A 26,754-nucleotide genomic window follows, 5' to 3' on the forward strand; every position below is an offset into this window, starting at 1 on the left:
TCCCCATAAGCCTACATATTTACCCCCCTGATCCCTCTAACCTACACGTCCCGGGACACTAAGGGGCAATTTAGCATGGCCAAAACGCCTAACCCGCACACCTTTCTTTTGGTTCCCAGGTGTGTTTAGTCCGAGTATTGTACTGCCCCATTTTATAATGGGGGAAAAACAGTTGTGCATAAGAAAAGTTAACTTGAAAATACCTCATGTTTGTACACCGTCCTGGAATTGCAATATTGAGAGCAATGAACGGCAGGGTTAGCTAGCATGAATTAAAGACACTCCCTCCAAGGCTATACTTTACTTTAAGTTGCATTTACAGGTTTCCACAATGCATGTAAATGATGCAGGTGGCTGGAATGTATCACCAAGTTTGTCTGATTTTGAAATAAAAACAGAAAATGCTGGATAATGCAGCAGGTCTGGCAGCATCTGTGGAGAGGCGATGGTATCATCATTAGACTATTAATCCAGAAACTCAGCTAATACTCTGGGGACACGGGTTCATAAGAACATAAGAAATAGGAGCAGGAGTAGGCCATCTAGCCCCTTGAGCCTGCCCCGCCATTCAATAAGATCATGGCTGATCTGAAGTGGATCAGTTCCACTTACCCGCCTGATCCCGATAACCCCTAATTCCCTTACCGATCAGGAATCCATCTATCCGTGATTTAAACATATTCAACGAGGTAGCCTCCACCACTTCAGTGGGCAGAGAATTCCAGAGATTCACCACCCTCTGAGAGAAGGAGTTCCTCCTCAACTCTGTCCTAAACTGACCCCCCTTTATTTTGAGGCTGTGCCCTCTAGTTCTAGCTTCCTCTCTAAATGGAAAGAATCTCTCCACCTCTACCCTATCCAGCCCCTTCATTATCTTATAGGTCTCTATAAGATCCCCCCTCAGCCTTCTAAATTCCAACGAGTACAAACCCAATCTGCTCAGTCTCTCCTCATAATCAACACCCCTTATCTCTGGTATCAACCTGGTGAACCTTCTCTGCACCTCCCTCCAAGGCCAATATATCCCGCCATGGCAGATGGTGGAATTTGAATTCAATAAAAAATATCTGGACTTCAGAATCTACTGATGACCATGCCGCTTGCTTTGATGGGAAATAAAACACTTCAGTTGTTTGGTACAGCTCTCCAATAGAGGCATTGCCCAGTGTGGTATAATTTTCTTTAAAATTCACTCTAGGGATGTATCACTGGCCAAGGCCAATGCTTGTTACCCATCATTTAGGGGAGGCAATGGCTGAGTGGGTATATCGCTAAACTATTAATCCAGAAACTCAGCTAATGTCCTGGGGACCCGGGTTCGAATCCCGCCACGGCAGATGGTGGAATTTGAATTCAATAAAAAATACCTGGAATTAAGAATCTACTGATGACCATGAAAGGATTGCCGATTGTCAGAAAAACCCATCTGGTTCACTAATGTTCCTTAGGGAAGGAAATCTGCTGTCCTTACCCGGTCTGGACTACCTGTGACTCCAGAGCTACAGCAATGTGGTTGACTCTCAACTGCCCTCGGGCAACTAGGGATGGGCAATAAATGCTGGCCAGCCAATGACGCCCATGTCCCATGAATGAATTTTTTAAAAAGACACAACAGTATTATTATCCATAGAGCATTATGCAAGCTTCTAATCTCTTGGATGTTGATGGTTAAAGTCATTATTCATCTGCATATATACTTGACTCTGAATTTTAAAAATCCATGATGTGGAGATGCTGGCGTTGGACTGGGGTAAACACAGTAAGAAGTCTCACAACACCAGGTTAAAGTCCAACAGATTTATTTGGTAGCACAAGCCACAAGCTTTCAGAGCGCTGCCCCTTCATCAGGCGAGTAGGAGTTCTGTTCACAAACAGGGCACGTGTCTTTATATGCCCTGTTTGTGAACACAAGTTTGCTCTAAGTTTGAGTTTATTTACTTTTGTTTTATTAAAAATAAAAGTTATAATTTAATAAATATTAAAAATAAAAATAAATGTGTAATAAACTCAAAATTTGCGGATGCTGGAAATCTGAAATAAAAATACATATGGGTGAGATTGTTCATTTTTAAAATTTGTTCATGGGACGTGGGCACTGCTGTAATTGCCCACCTCTGAAGGCATTTAAGAATCAACCGCATTGCTGTGGATCTGGAGTCACATGTAGGTCAGACCAGGTGAGGACATGCCAGTGGCACAGTGGTTAGCATTGCTGCCTCACAGCGCCAGGGACCCGGGTTCAATTCCCGGCTTGGGTCACTGTCTGTGTGGAGTTTGCACGTTCTCCCCATGTGTGCGTGGGTTTCCTCCCACAGTCTGAAAGACCTGTTGGTTAGGTGCATTGGCCATGCTAAATTCTCCCTCAGTGTACCCGAACAGGCGCTGGAGTGTGGCGACTAGGGGATTTTCACAGTAACTCCATTGCAGTGTTAATGTAAGCCTACTCGTGACTAATAAATAAACTTTACTTTAAAGGACACTAGTGAACCGGATGGGTTTTTACGACAATCGTCAATGAGTTGCCCAAAGGAGGCAGAGAGTGTGTATAAATGGGTCTTTTTCTAAATGGAGGTCGGTCACCAGTGGTGTGCCCCAGGGATCTGTTCTGGGACCCTTGCTGTTTGTCATTTTCATAAATGACCTGGATGAGGAAGTGGAGGGATGGGTTGGTAAGTTTGCCGACGACATGAAGGTTGGTGGGGTTGTGGATAGTCTGGAGGGATGTCAGAAGTTACAGAGGGACATAGATAGGATGCAAGACTGGGCGGAGAAGTGGCAGATGGACTTCAACCCAGATAAATGCGTAGTGGTCCATTTTGGCAGGTCAAATGGGATGAAGGAGTACAATATGAAGGGAAGGACTCTTAGTACGGTAGAGGATCAGAAAGACCTTGGAGTCCGGGTCCATAGGACTCTAAAATCGGCCCCACAGGTGGAGGAGGTGGTTAAGAAGGCGTATGGTGTGCTGGCCTTTATCAATCGAGGGATTGAGTTTAGGAGTCCGGGGATAATGATGCAGCTATATAAGACCCTGGTCAGACCCCACTTGGAGTACTGTGCTCAGTTCTGGTCACCTCATTACAGGAAGGATGTGGAAAAGATTGAAAGGGTGCAGTCGCGATTTACAAGGATGCTGCCTGGATTGAGTGGCATACCTTATGAGGATAGGCTGAGGGAGCTTGGTCTTTTCTCCTTGGAGAGATGTAGGATGAGAGGAGACCTAACAGAGGTTTATAAGATGTTGAGAGGCATAGATCGGGTGGACTCTCAGAGGCTTTTTCCCAGGGTGGAAATGGCTGCTACGAGAGGACACAGGTTTAAGGTGCTGGGGGGGTAGGTACAGGGGAAATGTTAGGGGGAAGTTTTTCACACAGAGGGTGGTGGGTGAGTGGAATCGGCTGCCGTCAGTGGTGGTGGAGGCAAACTCAATAGGGACTTTTAAGAGACTCCTGGATGAGTACATGGGACTTAATAGGATGGAGAGTTATAGGTAGGTCTAGAAGGTAGGGATATGTTCGGCATAACTTGTGGGGCCGAAGGGCCTGTTTGTGCTGTAGTTTTTCTATGTTTCTATGAGTTCATGGTGATCTTTTTAATTCCAGATTTTTATTGAATTCAAATTTCACCATCTGCCATGATGGGATTCGAACCCAGGTCCCAAGAGCATTACCCTGGTTCTCTGGATGACTAGTCCAGTGATAATACCACTACGCCACTGCCTCACTTGAAGCATGCACTCAATTTTGGTGTTTTGTTTTCCCCTTGCCTCGACAGGTGAGAATGGAAGCTGCGGAGACTGGTGAGTACACGAGGCCATCCAAGAGTATCGAGGGCGGCTTCTACACCATTCAGTACAACTTTGTAAAGGAGGCGGAGGAGCACTCCTTGCTACAAAGCAGCATCGACATCGCGTGCCCAGTGCGCCTCCTCCACAGCATGAACGACGAGGTTGTCCCCTGGCAGACGTCCCTCAAGGTCGCAGAACAACTCAAGAGCGACGACGTGGATGTCATCCTCCGAAAGGGCGGCGAGCACCGCATGTCGCACAGTGATGACATCAAGCTGCTGATCACTGTTGTCAATGACCTACTGCACAGAGTAACCCAAAAAGAACCAAAATGAAGAATGTTGTGTTGGAAATACTGGTGGTTACTGTTAGCCCAAAATGATTAACCAAGGTTGTTGTATATTGGGGGAAATTAAACAATTGCAGCTGATGATTCAGATGTCGCACTCTTAGCTTCAGGGAAATGTAGTTAGACAAAATAACTGTGGCAAATAAGAACTTTGAATAACTGACAATAAATCCTCATATTAAAAACAGTTTTGCTACTTCAACCCGATTAGAAAGGGTGTAGAATGTATACAGGGCTCTTTAAATTCCCTGATTGATTTATTTTAACTGACCTGTCTTCAACAATGACATTTCAAAGTACTTCATTGGCTGTCAAGCACTTTGAGATGACCCAACCTTCTGGAAGGTGCTATACAAATGTATTTTCTTCCTCTCTCAGACAGATCTCAGTCCAGTCCCTGCCTCTCTGAGCCCAGGCTGGGTAGAATTTGGGTGGTGTGCTTTGCAGACAGCTTGTGGAGTCACCTTCCCATGCAGGTGTGATGAGGATTTAAAGACGTTGGTGTGATGGTGGGGCGGGAGCGGCTTACCAGGCCATGCTAAATTGCCCCTTATTGTACAAAGATGTGCGGGTTAGGTGGATTGGCCATGCTGAATTGCCCCTTAGTGTCAGGGGGATCAGTTAAAGTGAGTGCATGGGGTTATGGGGATGGGGCCTGGGTGGGATTGTGGTCGGTGTAGACTCGATGGGCCGAGTGACCTCCTTCCGCACTGTAGGGATTCTATGATTCTAATCTACACACCTTTGGACACTTAGGGGCAACTTAGCGCGGCCAATCCACCTCACCTGCACATCTTCAGATGGTAAGGGGCAGTTTAACATGGCCAATCCGTCAAACCTGCATATCTTCGGACACTAAAGGGTAATTTAGCACAGCCAATCCACCTAACCTGGAGTGTGGGAGGAAACTGGAGCACCCGGAGCAAACCCACGCAGACATGGGGAGAACGTGCAAACTCCACACAGACGGTGACCCGAGGCTGGAATTGAACCCGGGTCCCTGGCGCTGTGAGGCAGCAGCGCTAACCACTGTGCCACCGTGCCGCCTATGCTGCTTGATGTGAATCACCATCAGGTTATCCCCAACTGCGATAGATTACCGCACAAATCGCAAAGTCAAAAATGGACCCCATATCACTGAGAAGCAATATGCATAAAAGATAATTGTGAATGCCTGTTCGGGTACACTGAGGAAGAATTTAGCACGGCCAGTGCACCTAACCAGCATGTCTCTTTTGGGCTGTGGGAGGAAACTGGAGCACCCGGAGGAAACCCACACCCGGAGCCGAACCTGGGTCCCTGCCGCTTTGAGGCAGCAGTGCTGACCACTGAGCCACGGTGTATATAGATATCATGGGATATGGGGGGAAAGGCAGGATCAGGATATCGAATTTGATGATCAGCCCATGATCATTATGAATGGCAGAGCATGCTCGAAGGGCCGAATGGCCTCCTCCTGCTTCTAGTTTTTATGAGATCAACTTTCTAACTGTTCGCGTCGGTGGGATCTTCTGGTCCCGCCAGTGATGCACACCCCTCCGTGGATTTCCTGACGGTGTGGGTGGAATCAATGGGGAGTCCCATTGACGGCGGTGGGGCCAGAAGATCCAGTCACTGGCCAACGGTGTGCTGCCTCCCACTTTGAGAAAGATGCCGTGGGGAAGCCAGAGAATCCTGCTCCAAGTGTCTGAGTTCAAGGATGATTACTTGGGAGAGGACCCAGATCACAATCCCTGCTCCTGGAGTTTTAAGATCAGAATCAGAAAATCAGAATCAAAAAAATCACAATCAGAAAGTTAACGATAACAGGCCTGGATTTTCCGCTTCTCGGTGGCGGGAGTGGAAAATCTCACGAGAGATCCAAACCGCGTTTTATAGCGGCAGTTGTGGTGTTGTAATTGTCCCTGCGCCCCCCCGCCCCCCCAACCCCCCCCCGGCCAGCCAGTGATGTAATGGGAATTCTGACGTTGAACCTTGGGGAACCCCATTGTAATAAATTAGCATGTCATTATCAAGCCTCTACACCTGATCATTCTCGCCGTTAGATCATGTCGGCATGAGAGATGCCAGTGTGAATTATGGCTGGTCTCCCAGGGCATGCAGCTAACAGGATTTCTCTTCAAGATTATAAGAGTGAGAGGGGATCTCATAGAAACTTATAAAATTCTAACAGGATTAGACAGGGTAGATTCAGAAAGAATGTTCCCAATAGTGGGGGAGTCCAGATCTAGGGGGGGTCATAGTTTGAGGATAAGGTTTTACTGAGGTGAGTGCATCGCTCGGGGCGGGGAGGGGCGGTGGGGAGGTTCATGACCCAGCAGGGCCAGAGTGTAGAAGGTGTTCCATTCGAAATCGTGTGTACTGGGATGGCCTTTTAAAAATGGCACCCCCATCTTTAAGAAACAAAGTTGCTGGCAGTGCCCGCCAACATGATGTCATGGGACCCCACACCTTCAAGTTCTTTTGGCCAAGTTCCGGGCAAGATGGTGGACAAAGCCACTGTTGGGGCTGGCAGCTTTGAGACCACTCTTCCCAGCCCCCCCTGCTACACCCGGCATAAAGAAGGGAAAAATTCCACGCACAGTCTCATAGACACAAAGTAGGTTTTAGACTTTATTATATTTGAACAGTTTTCTGTTACAACGGAAACAAAGCTGTACAGTAAGTAGTAAAATTAAATAACCGTAAACAAAACAATTTTTAATAAAGGCCCCGAAACTGTGAACTACTGCCACATAAACAAAGGCAGGATATTCATTCTTTACGAGTTTTGTAAACATAAAGTGAACCCTTCAACCCTTTTGCATTCACAAGACTTGTTAAACAAAAAATACGTAGAGGACAATTGGTTAAAGACAGCCCTGGTCTTTGGATGATGTGTACACACCAGATTGCCGACACAGTTAACTGAAACTCATGTGGGGATAACTCACAGAATAATTACAGCACTGGAGGAGGCCATTCAGCCCGTCATGTCTGTACTGACTCTCGGAATGAACAATGCACCTGGCGTCATTCCCCCGCCTTCTCCCCGTAATCTTTAACATTCTTCCTTTTCAGATATAATGAATATCCAGTTCATGGTTTAATATCTTAAGAGGTAATGTTTCATTTTGGGAAGATGTAGTGTTGCAAAGAGTAAGGTAATCATCCCTTGGATAGGTTGGACATTTTGATTCAGAGCTAGTGAGATGTTGAAAATTAAGAAGAAAAGTTTTCAGATGTCTGAATGAGAAGTATTTAAATATTAGCACAGCTCTCTGCTCCAATCTGTATCTTCCCTCATATTGCCACAATAATGGGGTTATCCACTCTCACCGATGAACCAGGCACATAAACCCTGCTGCAACCGACAACATTAGCAATAATCCACAGATACACTCTAGAGTTCTCTAAATTATCTTTGTCTGGTTAGCCAACTGACTCCAACAGGAAGATATAGAATATGAAGTACCCAGAAGCAACAACAGACTTACAGATGCTGAGATTGGAGACTAAATGTCAATGTCACAATGGTACAGAATATACAATGCAGACAACATCCTTGGGGTTACCATTGACCAGAAACTCAACTGGACTCGCCACATAAACACAGTGGCTACAAGAGCAGGTCAGAGACTAGGAATATTGCGGCGAGTAATTCATCTCCTGACTCCCCAAGACCTGTCCAGCATCTACAAGGCACAAGTCAGGAGTGTGATGGAATACTCTCCACTTGTTTGGATGGGTGCAGCTCCAACAACACTCAAGATGCTCGACACCATCCAGGACAAAGCAGTCACCTGATTGGCACCACAACTACAAACATCCACTCCCTCCCTCAGTAGCAGCAGTGTGTACTATCTACGAGATGCACTGCAGAAATTCACGAAAGATCCTTAGACAGCATCTTCCAAACCCACGACCACTTCCATCCAGAAGGACAAGGGCAACAGATACATGGGAACACCACCATTTGGAAGTTCCCCTCCAAGCCACTCACCATCCTGACTTGGAAATACATCGCCGTTCCTTTGCAGTCACTGGGTCAAAATGCTGGAATTCCCTCCCTAACGGCATTGTGGTTCAACCCCCAGAACATGGACTGCAGTGATTCAAGAAAGCAGCTCATCACCACCTTCTCAAGGGCAACTAGGGATAGGCAATAAATGCTGGCCAGCCAGCGATGCCCATGCCCCATGAATGAATAAAAGAAAAGGCCAATTAACCCACCCATATATCCCATGCCCTGTTTATGCTCATGTTTCCTTCCATCCCTCTTCACCTAACTGAACATAACCCTCCATTCCCATCTCCCTCATGTGCTTATCTAGATTCCCTTTAAATGCATCTATAGTGTTCATCTTAACTACGCACTGTGGTAACAAGCTCCGCATTCTCGCCACACTCTGGGTAAAGGAGATTTTTCTGAATTTGCTATTTGTCAAAACCTTTCATACTTTATAGCGTCTATGAGCCTTGTCCTTTCCAGAAAGATAAAGTGACTCAGCCTTCATCCTTTCCTGGTAGATATAATCTCGCAGTTCTGCTATCATCCTTGTACATCACTTTTGTATCCTCTCCAATGCCTCTACATCATTTGTACCAACATGGCTGACTTTACCCAGCATTCCATATGTTTTGGAATTAGATTGGCCGCGCCCCTGGACTCTAAATCTGTACACGGTGTTCTCCAATGTTGGAATCCAGGAGGTGAGGCACGGTAAAGAAATTACTGAGGTCACAAGTAGCCAAAAGTTGGGAAATAACAATAAATGTGTTTGTGCTTGAATTTTACTGACTATGGAGGAGTATTTGGCCCTGATAAATCTCATGATAAGGGATAATCTTCGCCTGGCAGTAGGATGTTAAGAATATGGAATCGAACTAAGGCCAGTTTTAGGAGGTGTGCAGTACTGGGTTTGTCTGTTCCATCCCCTTTCAGTTTCACAACTAAGGGCATTTCCACTGCAAACAAACCAATCCCCCAGTGTCATGATGCTCGGGACCAGTCCCTGAGCCGATCGTCAAAAGAGGGGGAAAAAGAAGCTTCATTCAACCCTGTTGCAGTTGAACGTTTCAAAGAGTTTTTGGAAAGGGGAGAATTGCAATGAAACATTCTCTGGTCACTAGATAAATGTTGGGTGTACGTTAACACTTCACTGAGATTGGTGCAAAAAGGTTTGCCAAATTAAGCCTAAAGTTAGGTGGTGCTGTGTCAGCATTGCCTCTCAGTTCATAACACAACAGAATGATGGATTTCTCCTTGCTGTTCAAAGGGGATAAAATGCATCATATCAAATTAATATTACAACATTTACTGTGCAAACCTGACTAACTGCATCGCATGGATGGAAGTCCCAGAGTCAGGGGTTGAATCCCTGACCGCATCACTTCCTTCCTTTGAGGTAGACAAAGGCAGGCCCACGGTTCAGGAAATTGGGGAAATGGAGCTGGAAATCGAGATCTGTAGTGGCACACTCAGCCGTCCAGTAGTTTGGGACAGTAATGTGCCAATTGGATATATAGAAACTAAAGGGAGAATAAACCTACATCCCTCATCACCATAAGGCATAGGAGCAGAATTAGGCCACTTGGCCCATCGAGTCTGCTCTGCCATTCAATCATGGCTGATATTTTTCTCATCCCCATCACCAATGTTGCTCAGTAACTGGGCAAGCGCCATTCAGTTTGCTCAATGCGTCTTCTCCAATCATGGAAGCACCTAGCTTGATTTTTCTCAACGGCGTTTCGTAAATCAGTTTTCAACCATTTTACAAAAATAAACTCTTAGATTTATCTGGTGCTGCCAAACCAGTGCGTGCCTCATTGCAGTCATCAGAAATAACATGCCAGCGAGTCTGCCAAAGTACTGGAGCCATGGTAAAGCCCCAGTGCTCACACCAGCACCTTGGGAGAGAGCTTTAGTCTAACCCATGGTCCCACCCTCCTCCTCACCAGTTGCGACAGGTTACGACCCTTGCACCTATTGGCTCTCTATATGTCAACATTAACATCTCTCTTAAGCTCCTCGATCATCTATAAAATATTCCAAGGAATTGTTCACATTTTACTGAACTCAAGGAAAATTAAAACAAAATTATCAAAAACGTTGTGCTATCTGACTCCTTGAGCCAATGTCATTGCTGAGTATTTAGACACTTTACAATCAAGAACCACAGCAGGACGGAGCAGTTAATACAGCAGCAGCGATAAATTATAGCAGCATTTACAATTCATTTCTCTCTAAAAGTAGAATCTAGCTATCTGATTTAGGATTAACTTCATTCTTCCTTTCTAGTAACAATACAGCAACTTTGTAAGAATCATTGACTCACGCACTGAGCCCATGTGGATATTATGAGTGTAATGTATGACAATGGGTAGAACGAGTGGGTTGGTGCAGCAAGAGATCCGAAAACAGGTACAGGCAGTTGTGTTGTCTTGGGGGCATTTTATGTAAACTTGCACCTTCAGGCAATATGTTATATACAGCACTTGGTAAGTGGAGAGGTTTGTGGGATCTCGTGCTAAACCAAATCACTTGTTCTATTGAAGAACGCAACAATAAAAGATGCGTACATCCAAAATGCTACTGGAGACTTCAGTCACACCTCCTGGTGGTGAGCTCCTTGAGGGGGCACTGATAGCACATCAATGCCTCTGCTTCATTAGAATTTCTCCAGTATAGAGGCCATTTGGCCCATCGAGCCTGCACCGACAACAATCCCACCCTATCCCTGTAACCCCACGTATTTACCTTGCTAATCCCCCTGACACAAAGGGACAATTTAGCATGGCCAAACCCACACATCTTTGGACTGTGGGAGGAAACTGGAGCATCTTAGGGGAAACCCACGCAGACACGGGGAGAACGTGCAGACTCCACACAGACAGTGACCCGAGGCCAGAATTGAACCCAGGTCCCTGGTGAGGCAGCAGTGCTAACAACTATGCCACCACACTGAAGTGGATATCGTCACTAAGCCAAGTAAACCCGTTGGTGCGGACATGTTTTGAGTCTTTCTGGAAGTTGGACATTTTGAGTTATAAATGTGCCGGTGCCTATGGTAAACAACAACAATACCTGCCATTGTGGACATCAAGCAGCTGTAGAGAGCACCTGGTATATATGGATACACAAATGTTATGTGTTGTGGGCCTAAAACGTGTATGCACCTGACATGCCCACTGCCTGTTCCTATACTCATCTGTGAGGCCCCCAGTATGTCTGGATCAGGTTGTGGGGAGGTCAATCTCTCTGAGAACTATTCTGAGGAGATTGAAGAATGCACAGTGATGAATCGTGGATTAATAATGTGCTTGCTACAATGCAGATCGTGCCTCGATACAAGTCATGATGGACCTTACAGTCCAGAATGTTCACACCCTCTGGGGGGGGGGGGGGGGGGGAGGAAATCCCCCCCCCAGCTAGACTATCATGTGACATTAAGAGGAGTGAGGGAATATTTTAACACGTTACACCCAGCAATAGCACCAAGTATTCCCATATCACATACAAATCGATATATTGTAGAGGAAGCTTCACCGTATCTGGCAACTGAAGTTGGTGTTCCCATGACGGTGAACCCCAGTTCCCAACTTTACCTTCACGGCTGGCCAACGCCAGTGAAAGTTTTTTTTTGTTTATTCCGTATTGTAGTTTCATTATTCCTTTTGGCAAGATTGAGAATCGAGTTTGCAGTCGAGTCTGGATTCAGATGTTTCGTTTTACTTATGACCCCGTAACAATCGGCAGCAAGGTGAAACTCAATCACCTCTGCCTGAGATTACAAACTTGTGGGGGTTAGTTTTGTGGATTTACTTTCCTCAACTCTAATTTTCTAAACCCCCGCCCCCAACCCCTCAATTGTATCTAAATTAAATCTCTAAAACCCTACTGGTGACAGATTCCTCCTCCGTTTCAGAGCCTCCGTATAGATTGGTCAGTAGCAGGAGTTCAATGCTGACTGAATTCATTGAACGGGCCTGCAATGTTGAGCTGATGGATGCACCCAATGCAACAGTAGGGGCGTAGTGCCAATCTGGCATTAAGACCGATGCCTGCAAACAGAGGAACAGCTGTAGCTTTCCATTACCGACTATGTGGCAAAGCATATAAAAAAAAACCCTTTTGCTTTCAAAGCCTTGGATGCGTTCATTTTTCATAACCAAACTCTTCTCCCATTAATAGTTTTGGCTGGGACAGGCAAAACGAAGCAAGTGCAGATAAATGTTTCTCCAACGAAGAACATCCGTTTCCACTTGTCGCGAAGATCTGGTTTTTATTCCAAAAGAAATTGCGCATAAAATTAATTTCTTCAAACACTTGAGCAACTTCTGATGGGTAAGCTGGGAAAGGAGATAGCAATGGCTCGCAAGGTAAGGGACTGATCGACTGATTGGGGAAGCCAGCAGGCTCATCACCTCAGCAGCACAATGTCTTCAGCTGAAGACCAATGGCACAAAGATCTCCAACAACAAAAAAAAACTTTGCTTTAAATGTAAGAGCTGGCATCTCAAGGGCTGGTGTAGTGCAATTGGCTCTTGAGATCCCGGTCGTCTCCAAAGCTTGCTCGAAGCCACAATGTGAGTCCCATTTCTCGTCTTGTTTGCTCCAGAGGGATAGGCCCCGAGTACAAAGGTAAAGATCCGCTGTGCAGTCGGTGTCTCAATGCCAGGGATTAGAAGACATAGATTTTGTCTCTTTGCACGTGATCCAGGTCTTCATCCAGAGTCAGTAAAATCTGGAGGAGGAAGTGAGAGGCACTTGTTAAGGTTCACAAGAATGATAAAATTAAAAGTTTAAAAGTGAGAGGGGAGAGATACAAAAGAGTCCAGAGGGGCAATTTTTTTACACAGAGGGTGGTGAGTGTCTGGAACGAGCTGTCAGAGGCAGTAGTAGAGGCGGGTACAATTTTGTCTTTTAAAAAAACATTTAGACAGTTACATGGGTAAGATGGGTATAGGGGGATATGGGCCAAACGCGGGCAATTGGGCCTAGCTTAGTGGTTAAAAACAAAGGGTGGCATGGACAAGTTGGGCCGAAGGGCCTGTTTCCATGCTGTATATGACTCTATGACCACTGATCTGTTGGCTCAATAAAAAACGTTACCCATTTTTTAGTCGCCTCTACTAAAGTTTAAAGGTTATTTATTAGTGTCACAAGTAGGCTTACATTAACACTGCAATGAAGTTACTGTGAAAATCCGATAGTCGCCACACTGCGGCACCTGTTCGGGTACACTGAGGGCGAACTTAGCATGGCCGACACACCTAACCAGCACGTCTTTCGGACTGTGGGAGGAAACCGGAGCACCCGGAGGAAACCCGCGCAGAAACAGGGAGAACCTGCAGACTCCGCACAGAGTGACCCAAGCCGGGGATCGAACCCAGGTCCCTGGCGTTGTGAGGCAGCAGTGCTAACCACTGTGCCACCCAATGATACCAGAACAGAGAGGTTATAACTAGCTAGGGCTGTCGACTGCAGTTAAATGTATCCCTGAAGGCTTCATCACGTGATTGGTCCCCCACACTCCAGCCATTAGTCACATTGGCCAATGCATCTCTCCTCGTGACGCACTATTTTCCTACCTCAACTGGGATGCAAAATGACTCATTGGATGATGCCTTACTGTCAGCCCGACAGCCTTTTTTGCCTCATTTTCAAATATTTATATATTTGATAAAAAGAAATAATCAAAGAAAAAATCATTTTGAACGTCCTGATGATTTTGCTCCAGGGTTTAACACAGCAGCGTCCTGGAGATTAGTTTTCAATTGCTGGAGGCTCCCGCCAATCCTGGGGGGTTAGCAACCCTAAAGTGGAGGTGGAGGAGGTGGTTAAGAAGGCGTATGGTGTGCTGGCCTTTATCAATCGAGGGATTGAGTTTAGGAGTCCGGGGATAATGATGCAGCTATGTAAGACCCTCGTCAGACCCCACTTGGAGTACTGTGCTCAGTTCTGGTCGCCTCATTACAGGAAGGATGTGGAAAAGATTGAAAGGGTGCAGAGCAGATTTACAAGGATGTCGCCTGGATTGAGTGGCATGCCTTATGAGGATAGGCTGAGGGAGCTCAGTCTTTTCTCCTTGGAGAGACGTAGGATGAGAGGAGACCTAATAGAGGTATATAAGATGTTGAGAGGCATAGATCGGGTGGACTCTCAGAGGCTTTTTCCCAGGGTGGAAATGGCTGCTACGAGAGGACACAGGTTTAAGGTGCTGGGGGGGTAGGTACAGGGGAAATGTTAGGGGGAGGTTTTTCACACAGAGGGTGGTGGGTGAGTGGAATCGGCTGCTGTCAGTGGTGGTGGAGGCAAATTCAATAGGGACTTTTAAGAGACTCCTGGATGAGTACATGGGACTTAATAGGATGGAGAGTTATAGGTAGGTCTAGAAGGTAGGGATATGTTCGGCATAACTTGTGGGGCCGAAGGGCCTGTTTGTGCTGTAGTTTTTCTATGTTTCTAAAACCACCAGGAAAGGCTGAGGCACCTTGGTCTATAAAGAGAAAACAGTCCATGCAGAACAGCGGCTGTGAGTAAAGCATTGGTTGGGAAACACTCGGAGATACTGGGGCAAAAATAAATGCTTGAAAAAAATGGACGAGGATCGGCCCGTGAAACAGGTGACAGCAAATAAGAGTTGAACTCAGTGCAGTCCCTGACGTCCATTTTTGGCTGTCTCTCGGCAACTTACAACACTGGCTGGGATTTTCTGGCACCCCTTCTTTGCGGCTTGTTTTCTAGCCGCTCGCCATGGGCCACTTGGGGGAGATACTCCGGTTTTGCCGAAATTTACAGCTGTTTGCGTGGCTCACCCACCCTGCCGCCGGGGAACCCTCAGTGACGGAGGGCCTCAGCAGGACCGGAAAATCCCGCCGACAGGAAGGGCTGGAAAATCCCATTCAATAGCACGCAATTACATAGCACCTTTAAAATAAATGTCCCTTTATCCAAACATTATTTGACACCAAACCTCAACAAGGAAATATTATCGGCCAGACATTGGAAGTCTGAAATAAAAACATAAAATTCTAGAAATACTCAACAGGTCAGGCAACACCAGTGGAGAGAGGAACAGAGCAAATGGCTGCAATTCTCCAGCTGGGTGGCATGGTGGCACAGTGGTTAGCAAGGCTGCCTCACAGCACCAGGGACACGGGTTCAATTCCGGCCTCGGCTCACTATCAGTGTGGAGTTTCTCCCCGTGTCTGCGTGAGTTTCCTCTGGGTGCTCCGGTTTCCTCCCACAGACCGAAAGATATGCGGGTTAGATTGATTGGCCGTGCTAAATTGATGCTAGTATCGGGGGATTAGCAGGGGAAATATGTGTGGTTGTGGGAATAGGGCTTGGGTGGGATTGTGGTCGGTGCAGTCTCCTACTGCACTGTAGGGATTCTATGATTCTAAGATTCATGCTGACGGGATATTCTGGTCCTGCCGACGGTGCACCCCCGCCGTTGATTTCCCGGGGATGTGGGGTGGAGTCAATGGGAAAACCCATTGGCAGCAACGGGACCAGAAGATCCTGTCGCCAGTCAATGGTGCGCTGCCTCTCGCCAAGCGTGAGACACACCGCGGGGAGGTCAGAGAATCCTGCCCAATGTTTCAAAGTCAGTGATCTTATGAGATCAGTTCAATCTGAAACATTAACTGTTTTACTCTCTCCACAGAAGCCACCCCACCTGCTGAGTATTTCCGGCACTTTCTGTTTTGGTTTACGGAGATATTAAGACAGATCATAGAATCCCTGCAGTGCAGAAGGAGGCCATTTGGCCCATCGGGTCTGCACCCACCGCAATCCCAACCAGCCCCTATCCCCCGTAACCCCACATATTTATTCTAGGTTGTTCCCCTCACGCTAAGGGGCAATTTAGCATGGCCAATTTTTGGAGTGTGGGAGGAAACAGGAACACCCGGAGGAAACCCACGCAGACACGGGGAGAACGTGCAAACTCCACACAGACAGTGACCCAAGCCGGGAATCGAACCTGGGTCCCTGACGCTGTGAGGCAGCCGTGCTAACCACTGTGCTGCTGTGCCGCCCACCTAAAGCTGGGTCAATGAGACAGTCTTCACGGTGTATCTGAAAGGAGGGGACCGGGGGTGGTGAGGCGGGAGTGGGTTGGGTTACTCACCAGAAAAGAGCCGAATAGTGCTATAGAGGATAAAAAATGCCAAATGTCATGATCGTCAAAGAAATCGAGTAGGATACATTCCCTGTTGTGTTCTCTGGACTCGGCTGGAGTTTTCTGTAAAACAGTAAGAGGAATAAATAATTATTCAGCATGTTAAATTATTTGCTGCTGTGGATAGGGGCAGCACGGTGGCACAGTGGTTAGCACTGCTGCTTCACAGCGCCAGGGACCCGGGTTCAATTCCCGGCTTGGGTCACTGTCTGTGTGGAGTTTGCACGTTCTCCCCGTGTCTGCATGGGTTTCCTCCGGGTGCTCCGGTTTCCTCCCACAATCTGAAAGACGTGCTGGTTAGGCGCATTGGTCAATGCGAAATTTTCCCTCAGTGTACCCGAACAGGCGCCAGAGTGTGGCGACAAGGGGATTTTCACAGTAACTTCATTGCCGTTTTAATATGAGCCTACTTGTGACGCTAATAATTAAACTTTAGTAGAGGCTACTATGAAATGGGTAATGTTACATTATTGAGCCAACAGATCAGTGGTTCCCAACCTTTCATACATCACAGCACACCGCTATACTCTCAAAACATTTTGAGATACATCTCCTATTTTCTCTGAACTGTCCTTGAGCAAAAGACTTCTTATCTCGAAAATCTCCTAAAAACAAGTCAAGCCATCATCTAATACAACGTTCATAAGTTTGAGAAGTTTACAACTTTATCACCAGGTGTGTGTCTAATATAGATGATGGAATTTTCCGGCTGTTCATGTTTGGGATCTTCTGCTCCTGCCAACGGCTCATCCCCACCACAGGATTCCTGGTGGCATGGGGTACAGACATTAGGACATCCCACTGATGGCAGCGGGACCAGGAGATCCCACCATCGGCGGACAGTGTGCCATGTCCTGCCATCAGGAGGTCTGAAAACTCCCCCCCCCACAATATCTCCCGAGTCCACTTCATTTCAGGTCTGCTTCTGGCAGCCCGTTCTCTAATTGGAGACTGTTTCTTGTTTTCTTAGCTTCCTTTTTTGATTTGATTTATTATTGTCACATGTATTACAATACAGTGAAAAGTATTGTTTCTTGCGTGCTATACAGAGAGAGCATACCGTTCATAGAGAAAGAAAGGAGAGAGTGCAGAATGTAGTTTTACAGTCATAGTTAGGGTGTAGAGAAAGATCAACTTAATACATGGTAGGTCCATTCAAAAGTCTGATGGCAGCAGGGAAGAAGCTGTTCTTGAGTCGGTTGGAAGTGACCTCAGACTTTTGTATCTTTTTCCTGACGGAAGTAGGTGGAAGAGAGAATGTCCGGGGTGCGTGGGGGTTCTTGATTATGCTGGCCGCTTTGCTGAGGCAGCGGGAAGTGTAGACAGGGTCAATGGATGTGAGGGTGGTTTGCGTGATGGATTGGGCTACATTCATGACCTTTTGTAGTTCCTTGCGGTCTTGGGCAGAGCAAGAGCCATACCAAGCTGTGATACAACCAGAAATAATGCTTTCTATGGTGCACCTGTAAAGGTTGGTGAGAGTCGTAGCGGGCATGCCAAATTTCCTTAGTCTTCTGAGAAACTAGAGGCGTTGGTGGGCTTTCTTAATGATGGGGTCTACATGGAGGGACCAGGACAGGTTGTTGGTGATCTGGACACCTAAAACCTTGAAGCTTTCCTTGCTTCCTGTTTCGTATCTCTGTCTTCTTCCCTTTTTGGGAACTTCGTTTTTAACTTCTCCATGTCCTCTCTGCTGATTTTTTTTGCTTCTCCTTGTTCCCCCCACTTCTTATCACCCTTTTTGAGTGTTTGCTCTTTGTGCGGGTTCGGAGGACCTTTGTCTTCAGCTCCGAGTCCTGTTGGTCACGCGCACACATGCGCACGGGCCTGAGCAACGTAAAAAATGTAAACCGTGTATGTGCGGCTCTTTTCCAGCTGGTGCTTGCGCAGGAGGCCCAAGATTCATCAGGTCTTGAAGGTGCTGAACATTGAGCTGGAGATGAAGGTTAGTGAGGGATCCTGTGTATGCTTAGTCCTGTTTGCCTCAGTCTATGCAAAGACTTCATTTTAAGGTATTTCTGCCTATGCAATTACATTTAAATGCTAGACTGTAGGGGTTCACTAACACTGCGAACTTGACTACATTTTAAAACTCAGAAGGCATGCTGGGTTAGCTGAAAATTGACTGCATTCCTGAAGGGTAGACAGCAGGCAAAGCAAGTTTTAGCAGCTGCAAGACCTGTTTCTCCAGACAGTCATGATGTGGAGATGCCGGCGTTGGACTGGGGTAAACACAGTAAGGAGTCTAACAACACCAGGTTAAAGTCCACAGGTTTATTTGGTAACAAACGCCACTAGCGTTCGGAGCGCTGCTCCTTCGTCAGGTGAGTGTCAGGTTTATTGCTTCGTCACCTGACGAAGGAGCAGCGCTCCGAAAGCTAGTGGCGTTTGCTACCAAATAAACCTGTTGGACTTTAACCTGGTGTTGTTAGACTCCTTACTGTGTTCTCCAGACAGCGACAGCCTGCAAAGGACCATTACAATAACAAGGGTTGAGGTATAGTGGGTGTTTTCAGTTTGTTTCAAGCTCAGTTCAGTTTCACGATCATGTTAAGAATTCAGTACAGAGACTGGCTTGCTTAAAAGACACGTTGGCTTTGAGAGCCAAGTCTCTCCAAGTTCGCTTTGCTTTTTCTCTGCTTCTGATTTAATTTTCTCTAATTCTGTTCAATAAAAGTAATTAATTTTAAACTCCCGTACCAGTGCGGTCCCCTCGTCGCTTCAAAGGAATAAATGGACCCAACAGTTATTTATTTACATGAATTTTGAATCTTTCTTCATGGCATACTTGAGGGTCTTCACTGATTGGGAACCACTGTGCTCGATGATTTGCTAAATAATGATCTATCGAAACAGAAAATGTTCAAAACGCTCAACTGGTTAATCATAGAATCCCATGGTGCAGAGGGAGGCCATTTGGCCCATCGTGTCTGCAACAACTCCTTCTGACATTACCCAGGCCCTTTCCCCCACCCTATCCCCGTGACCCTACACATTTACCATGGCTAATCCATTTAACCAACACATCTTGGGGACATTAAGGGGCAGTTTAGCCCAGTTAAGTAGCTCCTGCGAAGGCAGAAATGTAAGGTTAAATACTTCAAGTCAAAGGCCTTTTATCAGATTTGGGTTCTGACAAGGAAGGATTCCAGAGCACTGCAGGGCAAGAAGCTCACGCTGAATATCGACCGGATGGATTAACGGAGGATGTGCTTACCTGCCACGTGCTGAGACCCTGGAAGAAGAAAAAGAGAGCGAAACCCCAGACTACGGCTGTACAGACAATACAGATCAGGGGAATGGGTCTGATCCTTTCACCGCTCCGTAACTAGGGCAACAGAGAAAACGGCAGCTTCAGTAACTCAGAACAAAAAATCAATAGTCAACTGAACTGATCTAAAGCAACGCCGCTTAAACTAAAGCTCCGTAATATTGTTTATTGCCTCAACGTCCAACAAACGCATTTGGTACTTGGTTAACAGAGAGCTAATTGTCAAATAGAGATCTTGTGGTGCAGTGGGTATTGAGCCTGCCTCAGAGCCAGATGCTCAGGGTTCGAGTCCCACCCCAGGAGCTGGCAGCCAAGGAAGGTGAGTTCATAACGTGGCCAAACAGATTATTATTTTTTTATTCATTTGTGGGACATGGATGTCCCTGGCTGGCCAGCATTTATTACCCATCCCTAGTTGCTCTTGAAACTTGAGTGGCTTGCTAGGCCATTTCAGAGGGCAATGTGACTCATTGCTGTGGCTCTGGAGTCACATGTAGGCCAGACCAGATAAGGACGGCAGATTTCCTTCCCTAAAGGGCATTAGTGAACCAGATGGGTTTTTCCAACAATCAACAATGGTTTCATGGTCATCATTAGATTCTTAATTCCGGATATTTTTTATTGAGTTCAAATTCCACCATCTCCCGTGGCGGGATTCGAACCCGGGTCCCCAGAACATTAGCTGAGTTTCTGGATTAACAGCCTGGCGATAATACCACTAGGCCATTGCCTCGCCTTATCAACCCGCAAAAGCTGCCAACACAAGCCAATGGTAGGCAGTCAGTGTGGGAGAGAGAGTTCGGAATGAGTAATAGAGATACGTTTAAGGGGAAGCTGGATAAATCCATAAAGGATGAGGAGATGTTGATGGGGTGGGTGCAAGGAGGGCCATGTGGAGCATGGACCAGATGGGCTGAATGGCCTATCGCTGTGCTGTGATTGGTCAGTCTCTTACCTTCATGATAATGTAAAATGCAAAGTAGAGTAACAAGTTGCAGATCCCTATCGCCAGCAGATAGGATGCAAAATCTTTAGGCCTCAGGATGAGTCCATATGCAGCCCTGAAAATTAAATGCAAGACTACTTAACAGCTGTGTCAGGTGATGAAAGCAGCACACATTCAACAGCAAGTTTAAAGTATATTTATTGGTGTCACAAGTAGGCTCACATTAACACTGCAATGAAGTTACTATGAAAATCCCCTAGTCGCCACACTCCGGCGCCTGTTCGGGTACACTGAGGGAGAATTTAGCACCTAACCAGCATGTCTTTCAGACTGTGGGAGGAAACCGGAGCACCCGGAGGAAACCCGCGCAGACACGGGGAGAACGTGCACAGGGAGTTTGTACAATTTCCTCACTTAATTCACATTCCCCGTCCTACCATGAGAACAGGGACACTATCCAGAGGTCAAAGTTCAACTACGAGCTACCCTCCCACTATTGCCTTTTTCTGTCGGGGCTACAGAACGGGACAGGCACAGGTATACACAGGAGCATTTTTGGTGCGGACTGTGGCTATCTCGGCTGGGAGTGAGTAGGTCACACACTGGAGCCGTGTACCAGGGGCCCAAGCACAGAATATAAGCTGCAGCACTGAGCGAGGGCTGCACTGGTGGAGATGCCGTGTTTCTGATATTAAACTGAGGCCCCATCAGGAGGATGTAAGCAAACCCCGTGCCACTATTTCAGGGGAAAGAAAGGGAAGCTTGCCCTTGTGTCCTCAACAGTTTTACCCCTCTGGCAACAAGACTAACACAGATCATTAGATTACCAATGTCTCAGTGTTTGTGGGAGTTTGCCGTGTGTAAAGGTGACTGCTCTGCTTCCTACATAGAACCATAGAAAAGTTACAGCACAGAAAGAGGCCATTCATTCGGGGCAAAAAAGAAAATACTAGCCATCCATTCTAATCCCACCTTCCAGCGCCGGCCTTGTGGTTACAGCACTTCAGGTTAGATCCAGGTAAAAAGGTAAAATCGCCATAGTCCCAGATAACCATAGGCTGCTTTCCCCTTTGAGGGGGAGAGCTGACTGGTGGCGATTTTAACCTGGGGGTCACCACACCTTAGGCAAGGGGCAAGGTTGAGAAGACAGATTTGTGTGCAGTTCTGGTCGCCACATTGTAGGAAGGATGTGATTGCACTGGAGGGGTTGCAGAGGAGATTCACCAGGATGCTGCCTGGGATGGAACATTTAAGTTATGAAGAGAGGTTGGGGGGGCTTGAATTGTTTTCTTTGGAGCAGAGAAGACCGAGGGGCGACCTGATCTGTACAAGATTATGAGAGACATGGACAGGGTGGATAGGGAACAGCTGTTCCCCTAACCGAAGGGTGTAATCTCCACCCTTCACGGGCGGCACGGTAGCACAGTGGTTAGCACTGCTGCTTCACAGCTCCAGGGTCCCGGGTTCGATTCCCGGCTCGGGTCACTGTCTGTGTGGAGTTTGCACATTCTCCTCGCGTCTGCGTGGGTTTCCTCCGGGTGCTCCGGTTTCCTCCCACAGTCCAAAGATGCGCAGGTTAGGTTGATTGGCCAGGTTAAAAATTGCCCCTTAGAGTCCTGAGATGCATAGGTTAGAGGGATTAGCGGGTAAAATATGTGGGGGTAGGGCCTGGGTGGGATTGTGGTCGGTGCAGACTCGATGGGCCGAATGGCCTCCTTCTGCACTGTAGGGATTCTATGATTCTATGATTCTACCCTTCAGTTAACCTAAGTTGAAGGGTCAGTCACAAGGGGGCACAAGTTCAAGGCGAGGGGGCAGGAGGTTTGGGGGGGATGTGAGGAAAAACGTTTTTACCCAGAGGGTGGTGACGGTCTGGAATGCGCTGCCTGGGAGGGCGGTGGAGGCGAGTTACTCACATCCTTTAAAAAATATCTGGATGAGCACTCGGCACGTCACAACATTCAGGGCTGTGGACCAAGTGCTGGTAGATGGAATTAGGTGGGGGTTCAGGTGTTTCTCGTGTGTCGGTGCAGATTTGATGGGCCGAAGGGCCTCTTCTGCATTGTATGATTCGATGATTCTTCATGATTAACCACAGCCAGTACGGGTACCTTTTCAATGCGTCGAGAGTTCCTGCCCCTATCACTAAACCAGGCAGCAGGTTCTAGGCACCCATCGACAGTTTGAGAAGTGAAAACACATCCAAGAGGTGGTGAAAGCATTTTATAGAAGTGATTCTCTTTGAGTGTAATCTCCACCCTTCAGTTAACCTGTTCACAAATTGCCCTTCAGAGCCAGTCTAGGGGCAGCTGAGTTGCTCCCGAACCCTCTGCATGAATGGGTTACTAAACAACTTCAGGATAGAATCTCTACATCAACAGGAATGAAGTGCAAATGGTCGACACCTTCAAGTTTCTAAGTGTCCAAATCACCAACAACCTGTCCTGATCCCTCCATGCTGATGCTATAGTTAAGAAAGCCCACCAACGCCTCTACTTTCTCAGGAGGCTAAGGAAATTCGGCATGTCCGCTATGACTCTCACCAACTTTTACAGATACACCATAGAAAGCATCCTTTCTGGTTGTATCACAGCTTGGTATGGCTCCTGTTCTGACCAAGACCGCAAGGAACTACAAAGGGTTGTGAACGAAGCCCAGTCCATCACGCAAACCCCCCCAGCCTCCCATCCATTTATTGTCTACATTTCTTGCTGTTTTGGAAAAGCAGCCAGCATAATCAAGGACCCCACGCACCCCGGACATTCTCTCTTCCATCTTCTTCCGTTGGATAAAAGATACAAAAGTCTGAGGTCACGTACCAACCAACTCAAGAACAGCTTTCCTGTTGCCAACAGACTTCTGAAAAGACCTACCTTATATTAAGCTGATCTTTCTCTACACCCTAGCTATAACTGCAACACTACATTCTGCAGCCTCTCATTTCCTTCTCTATGGACGGTATACTTTGTCTGTATAGCGCGCAATAAGCAATACTTTTCACTGCATCCCAATAAAGTGTTTGAGCTCCACATGAGCCTCCTTCTCCCTTCTTCATCCAACCCCAACAATCCTCCATTCCTTTCTCCTTCGTGTGTTATGAGTTTCCCCCTGCACGGTGTCCATGCAAATCACCTCAACTATGCTTTATAGAGAGTCCCCTGGGTAAAGGAGCTTCTCCTGAATTCCTTGTGGATTTATTGGTGTCTACCTCACATTGGTGGTTCCTAGTTCAGGGCTCCCTCGCTATCTTCTCCAAATCTACCCGTTCAAACCCAGTAATAATTTTAAGCACCTCTATTAGGTCATCCCTCAATCTATAGAAAGGAGCCCAAACCTAATGGGTGGGATTTTATAGCTCTGCTCATCCCGAAACTGTAAAATCCCGCCTGAGGTCAACGGACCTTCCCATGGCCCGTCCCCTCGCCCACTCCGATTCTGGTGGTGGGTGGGACAGTAAGATTCCGGCCAATCGGTCTTTCCTGATTGTTATTAGTTCTGGTATAATTCCAGCAAACCTCCTTTGGTGAAATGCTTCAAATCCAGTAGAATTTATTTCGGGATTCCATACTGACAATTAACAAGACATGGATGTTGATCAGGAGAGGCAGGGCAGCCTCATACTTACAGGGACCAGTTCACGATATTCCCCATAATAAGTAATACCATCCGATCCTAAGAAAAAGAGATGAAAGATTTTAGTGAGATGAAACATCGAAACTAGAAGCAAGAGGAGGCCGTTCAGCCCTCCGAGCCTGCTCCTCCATTCATTATCATGGATGATCATCAAATTAAATATCCTGATCCCACCTTCTCCACATATCCCTTGATCCCTTTAGCCCCAAGAGCTATATCTAATTTCTTCCTGAAATCACACAAGGTTTTGGCCTCAACTACTTTCTGTGGTAGTGAATTCCACACATCCGCCACCCTCTGGGTGAAAAAGTTCCTCCTCACCTCAGTCCTAAAAGCTTTACCCCTTATCCTCAAACTATGACCCCTGGTTCTGGACTCCCCCACCGTCGGGAACATTCTTTCTGAATCTACCCTGTCTAACCCTGTTAGAATTTTATCAATTTCTATGAGATCCCCTCTGACTCTTCTAAACTGCAATGAATGCAATCCTAATCCATTTAGACTCTCCTCATATGACAGACCTGCCATCCCAGGAATAAGCCTGGCAAACCTTTGCTGTACTCCCTCTATAGCAAGAACTTCCTTCCTCAGATAAGGACACCAAAACTGTACACAATACTCCAGGTGCGACCTCACCAATGTCCTGTACAATTGTAGTAAAACATTCCTATTCTTATACTCAAATCCTCTTAAAGTTTGCTTTTTAGTCACAAGTAGGCTTACATTCACACTACAATGAAGTTACTGTGAAAATCCCCTCGTCGCCACACTCCAGCGCCTGTTCAGGTACACTGAGGGAGAATTTAGCATGGCCAATGCACCTGTGCAGCAAGTCTTTGGACTGTGGAAGGAAACCGGAGCACCCGGAGGAAACCCGGGAAACGTGCAGACTCTGCACAGACAGTGACCCGAGCCAGGAATCGAACCTGGGTCCCTGGCGCTGTGAGGCAGCCGTGCTAACCATTGTGCCACTGTGCAGCCCTATGAAGGCTATGCTATGAAGGGCAATGTACCATTTGCCTGCTTTACTGCCTGCTGTACCTGCGCGCTTACTTTCAGTGACTGATGCACGAAGACACCAAGATCTCGCTGAGTATCCACCTCTCTCAACTTACACCCATTCAAGTAATAATCTGCCTTCCTATTATTGCTACCGAAAATTGAGAGTCAAAGCTTTTATGGTTGGACTGGCTCAGAATGTGCAGAATCCACCTTCCAGCAGTGATTTAAAATCATTGTTTTTATCTTTACCACTCCCCCCTTTCACATTGCCGTTAGATTCCAAGGATGACAATGGATGGAACCTTCCCTGTCCTGTGGTGACGGGTTTTAAAACGGGAGCTGTGAGCAAACCTGCAGATTCTGGTGTTGGGTTTGCCGGGCACGCACTTTCCCAGCTCAGGTCGATTCAGCTGGAGGTGGTAGAGGTATTGCGGCGGCGCCAGTGGCAACCCACCCGGCACTGGTTTCAGGATCTAATGAGGGGGGACGGGGAAAATTCCACTGGGGTCTTCCTGCGATTGGAACGGATTCCTCCTGAGGGGAGGCGATAGCGTAATGGGATTGTCGCTGAACTAGTAATCCAGTGACTCAGCGTAATGTTCTGGGAGGAACCCAGGTTCGAATCCCACCACGGCAGATGGTGAAATTTGAATCCAATAAAAGCACTGGAATTAAAAGTCTAACGATGAGTAAAGAGATATTGCTGCAACTGTACAAGATACTGGCGAGGCCACATTTAGAATATTGTGCACAGTCTTGGTCCTTATTGAGGGAAAGATATCTGATTGGAGGTAGTACCAAGGAGGTTTATTAGGATGATCCCGGGTATGGAGGGACAGCCATGTGAGGAAAGATTCAACAGGTTGGGTCTGTCCTCCTAGGAATTCAGAAGAATGAGAGGTGATGTGATTGAAATATATGAGATTCTTAGGGAGTTAGAAAGGGTAAATGTTGGGAGGATGTTTCCACTCGTGGGAGAGTGTAGGACCAGAGGGGATAATCCCAGAATAAGGGGGTGCTCATTTAAGATGGAGTTGAGGAAGAGGAGGAGTAGGCCCTTCAAGCCTACTCTGCTATTTAGTAAGATCATGGCTGATCCAACGCTCATTAAGTCCAATTTCCTGCCTTTCCTGCCTACCTTTGTAACCCTTAATTCCCCGACTGATTAAAAATCTATCGCTCTCAGCCTTGACATTCAAGGGCTCAGCCTCCACAGCTTCCTGGGGTAGAGAATTCCAAATATTCGTCACCCTTTGAGAGGAGGAAGTCCACACAGACACAGGGAGAACGTGCAAACTTCACACAGACAGTTACCCAGGGTGGGAATTGAACCCGGTTCCCTGGCTCTGTGAGGAAGCAATGCTAACTGTTGTGCCACCCCACTGATTAAGTTGCATTTGATTAAGTTGATTCATTCAATGTGTCACTGGGCTGCAGTGTGATCTCCATAACCCAGCACTGGGAGCTAGGCCTCGCTGAGCACCGAACAAAGAACAGTACGGCACAGGAACAGGCCCTTCGGCCCTCCAAGCCTGCGCCGATCACATTTACTTATCTAAACCAACCGCTTATATTCCTCTATTCCCCGTCTATTCA

General features: G+C 46.9%; 3 protein-coding genes across 8 annotated transcripts in view; 1 reads left to right on the forward strand and 2 right to left on the reverse strand.

The window, feature by feature from the left end:
- The window catches only part of LOC144479931 (palmitoyl-protein thioesterase ABHD10, mitochondrial-like), a 43,039-nt gene extending 38,722 nt beyond the window's left edge, over positions 1-4,317 (forward strand). For all 6 annotated transcript variants that reach the window (XM_078198998.1, XM_078199000.1, XM_078199002.1 and 3 more), the window contains one exon: positions 3,775-4,317. In XM_078198998.1, coding sequence (XP_078055124.1) covers positions 3,775-4,122 — 348 coding nt within the window. In that variant the 3' untranslated portion in view covers positions 4,123-4,317. The remainder of the gene's footprint in view (positions 1-3,774) is intronic.
- LOC144479936 (transgelin-like) overlaps positions 1-26,754 on the reverse strand; it is a 533,241-nt gene that overhangs the window by 68,001 nt on the left and 438,486 nt on the right. The window lies entirely within an intron of this gene.
- Positions 6,723-26,754, reverse strand: part of sidt2 (SID1 transmembrane family, member 2) — a 115,407-nt gene continuing 95,375 nt past the window's right edge. Inside the window, exons 22-26 of the mRNA XM_078198966.1 lie at positions 24,149-24,195; positions 20,533-20,638; positions 19,524-19,634; positions 16,256-16,369; positions 6,723-12,862 (exon numbers count right to left, since the gene is read on the reverse strand). Of these exons, the coding sequence (XP_078055092.1) occupies positions 12,800-12,862; positions 16,256-16,369; positions 19,524-19,634; positions 20,533-20,638; positions 24,149-24,195 (441 nt within the window). The 3' untranslated portion in view covers positions 6,723-12,799. The remainder of the gene's footprint in view (positions 12,863-16,255; positions 16,370-19,523; positions 19,635-20,532; positions 20,639-24,148; positions 24,196-26,754) is intronic.

Source organism: Mustelus asterias, chromosome 27 (assembly GCF_964213995.1).
Source record: "Mustelus asterias chromosome 27, sMusAst1.hap1.1, whole genome shotgun sequence".
Taxonomy (NCBI): Eukaryota; Metazoa; Chordata; class Chondrichthyes; order Carcharhiniformes; family Triakidae; genus Mustelus; species Mustelus asterias.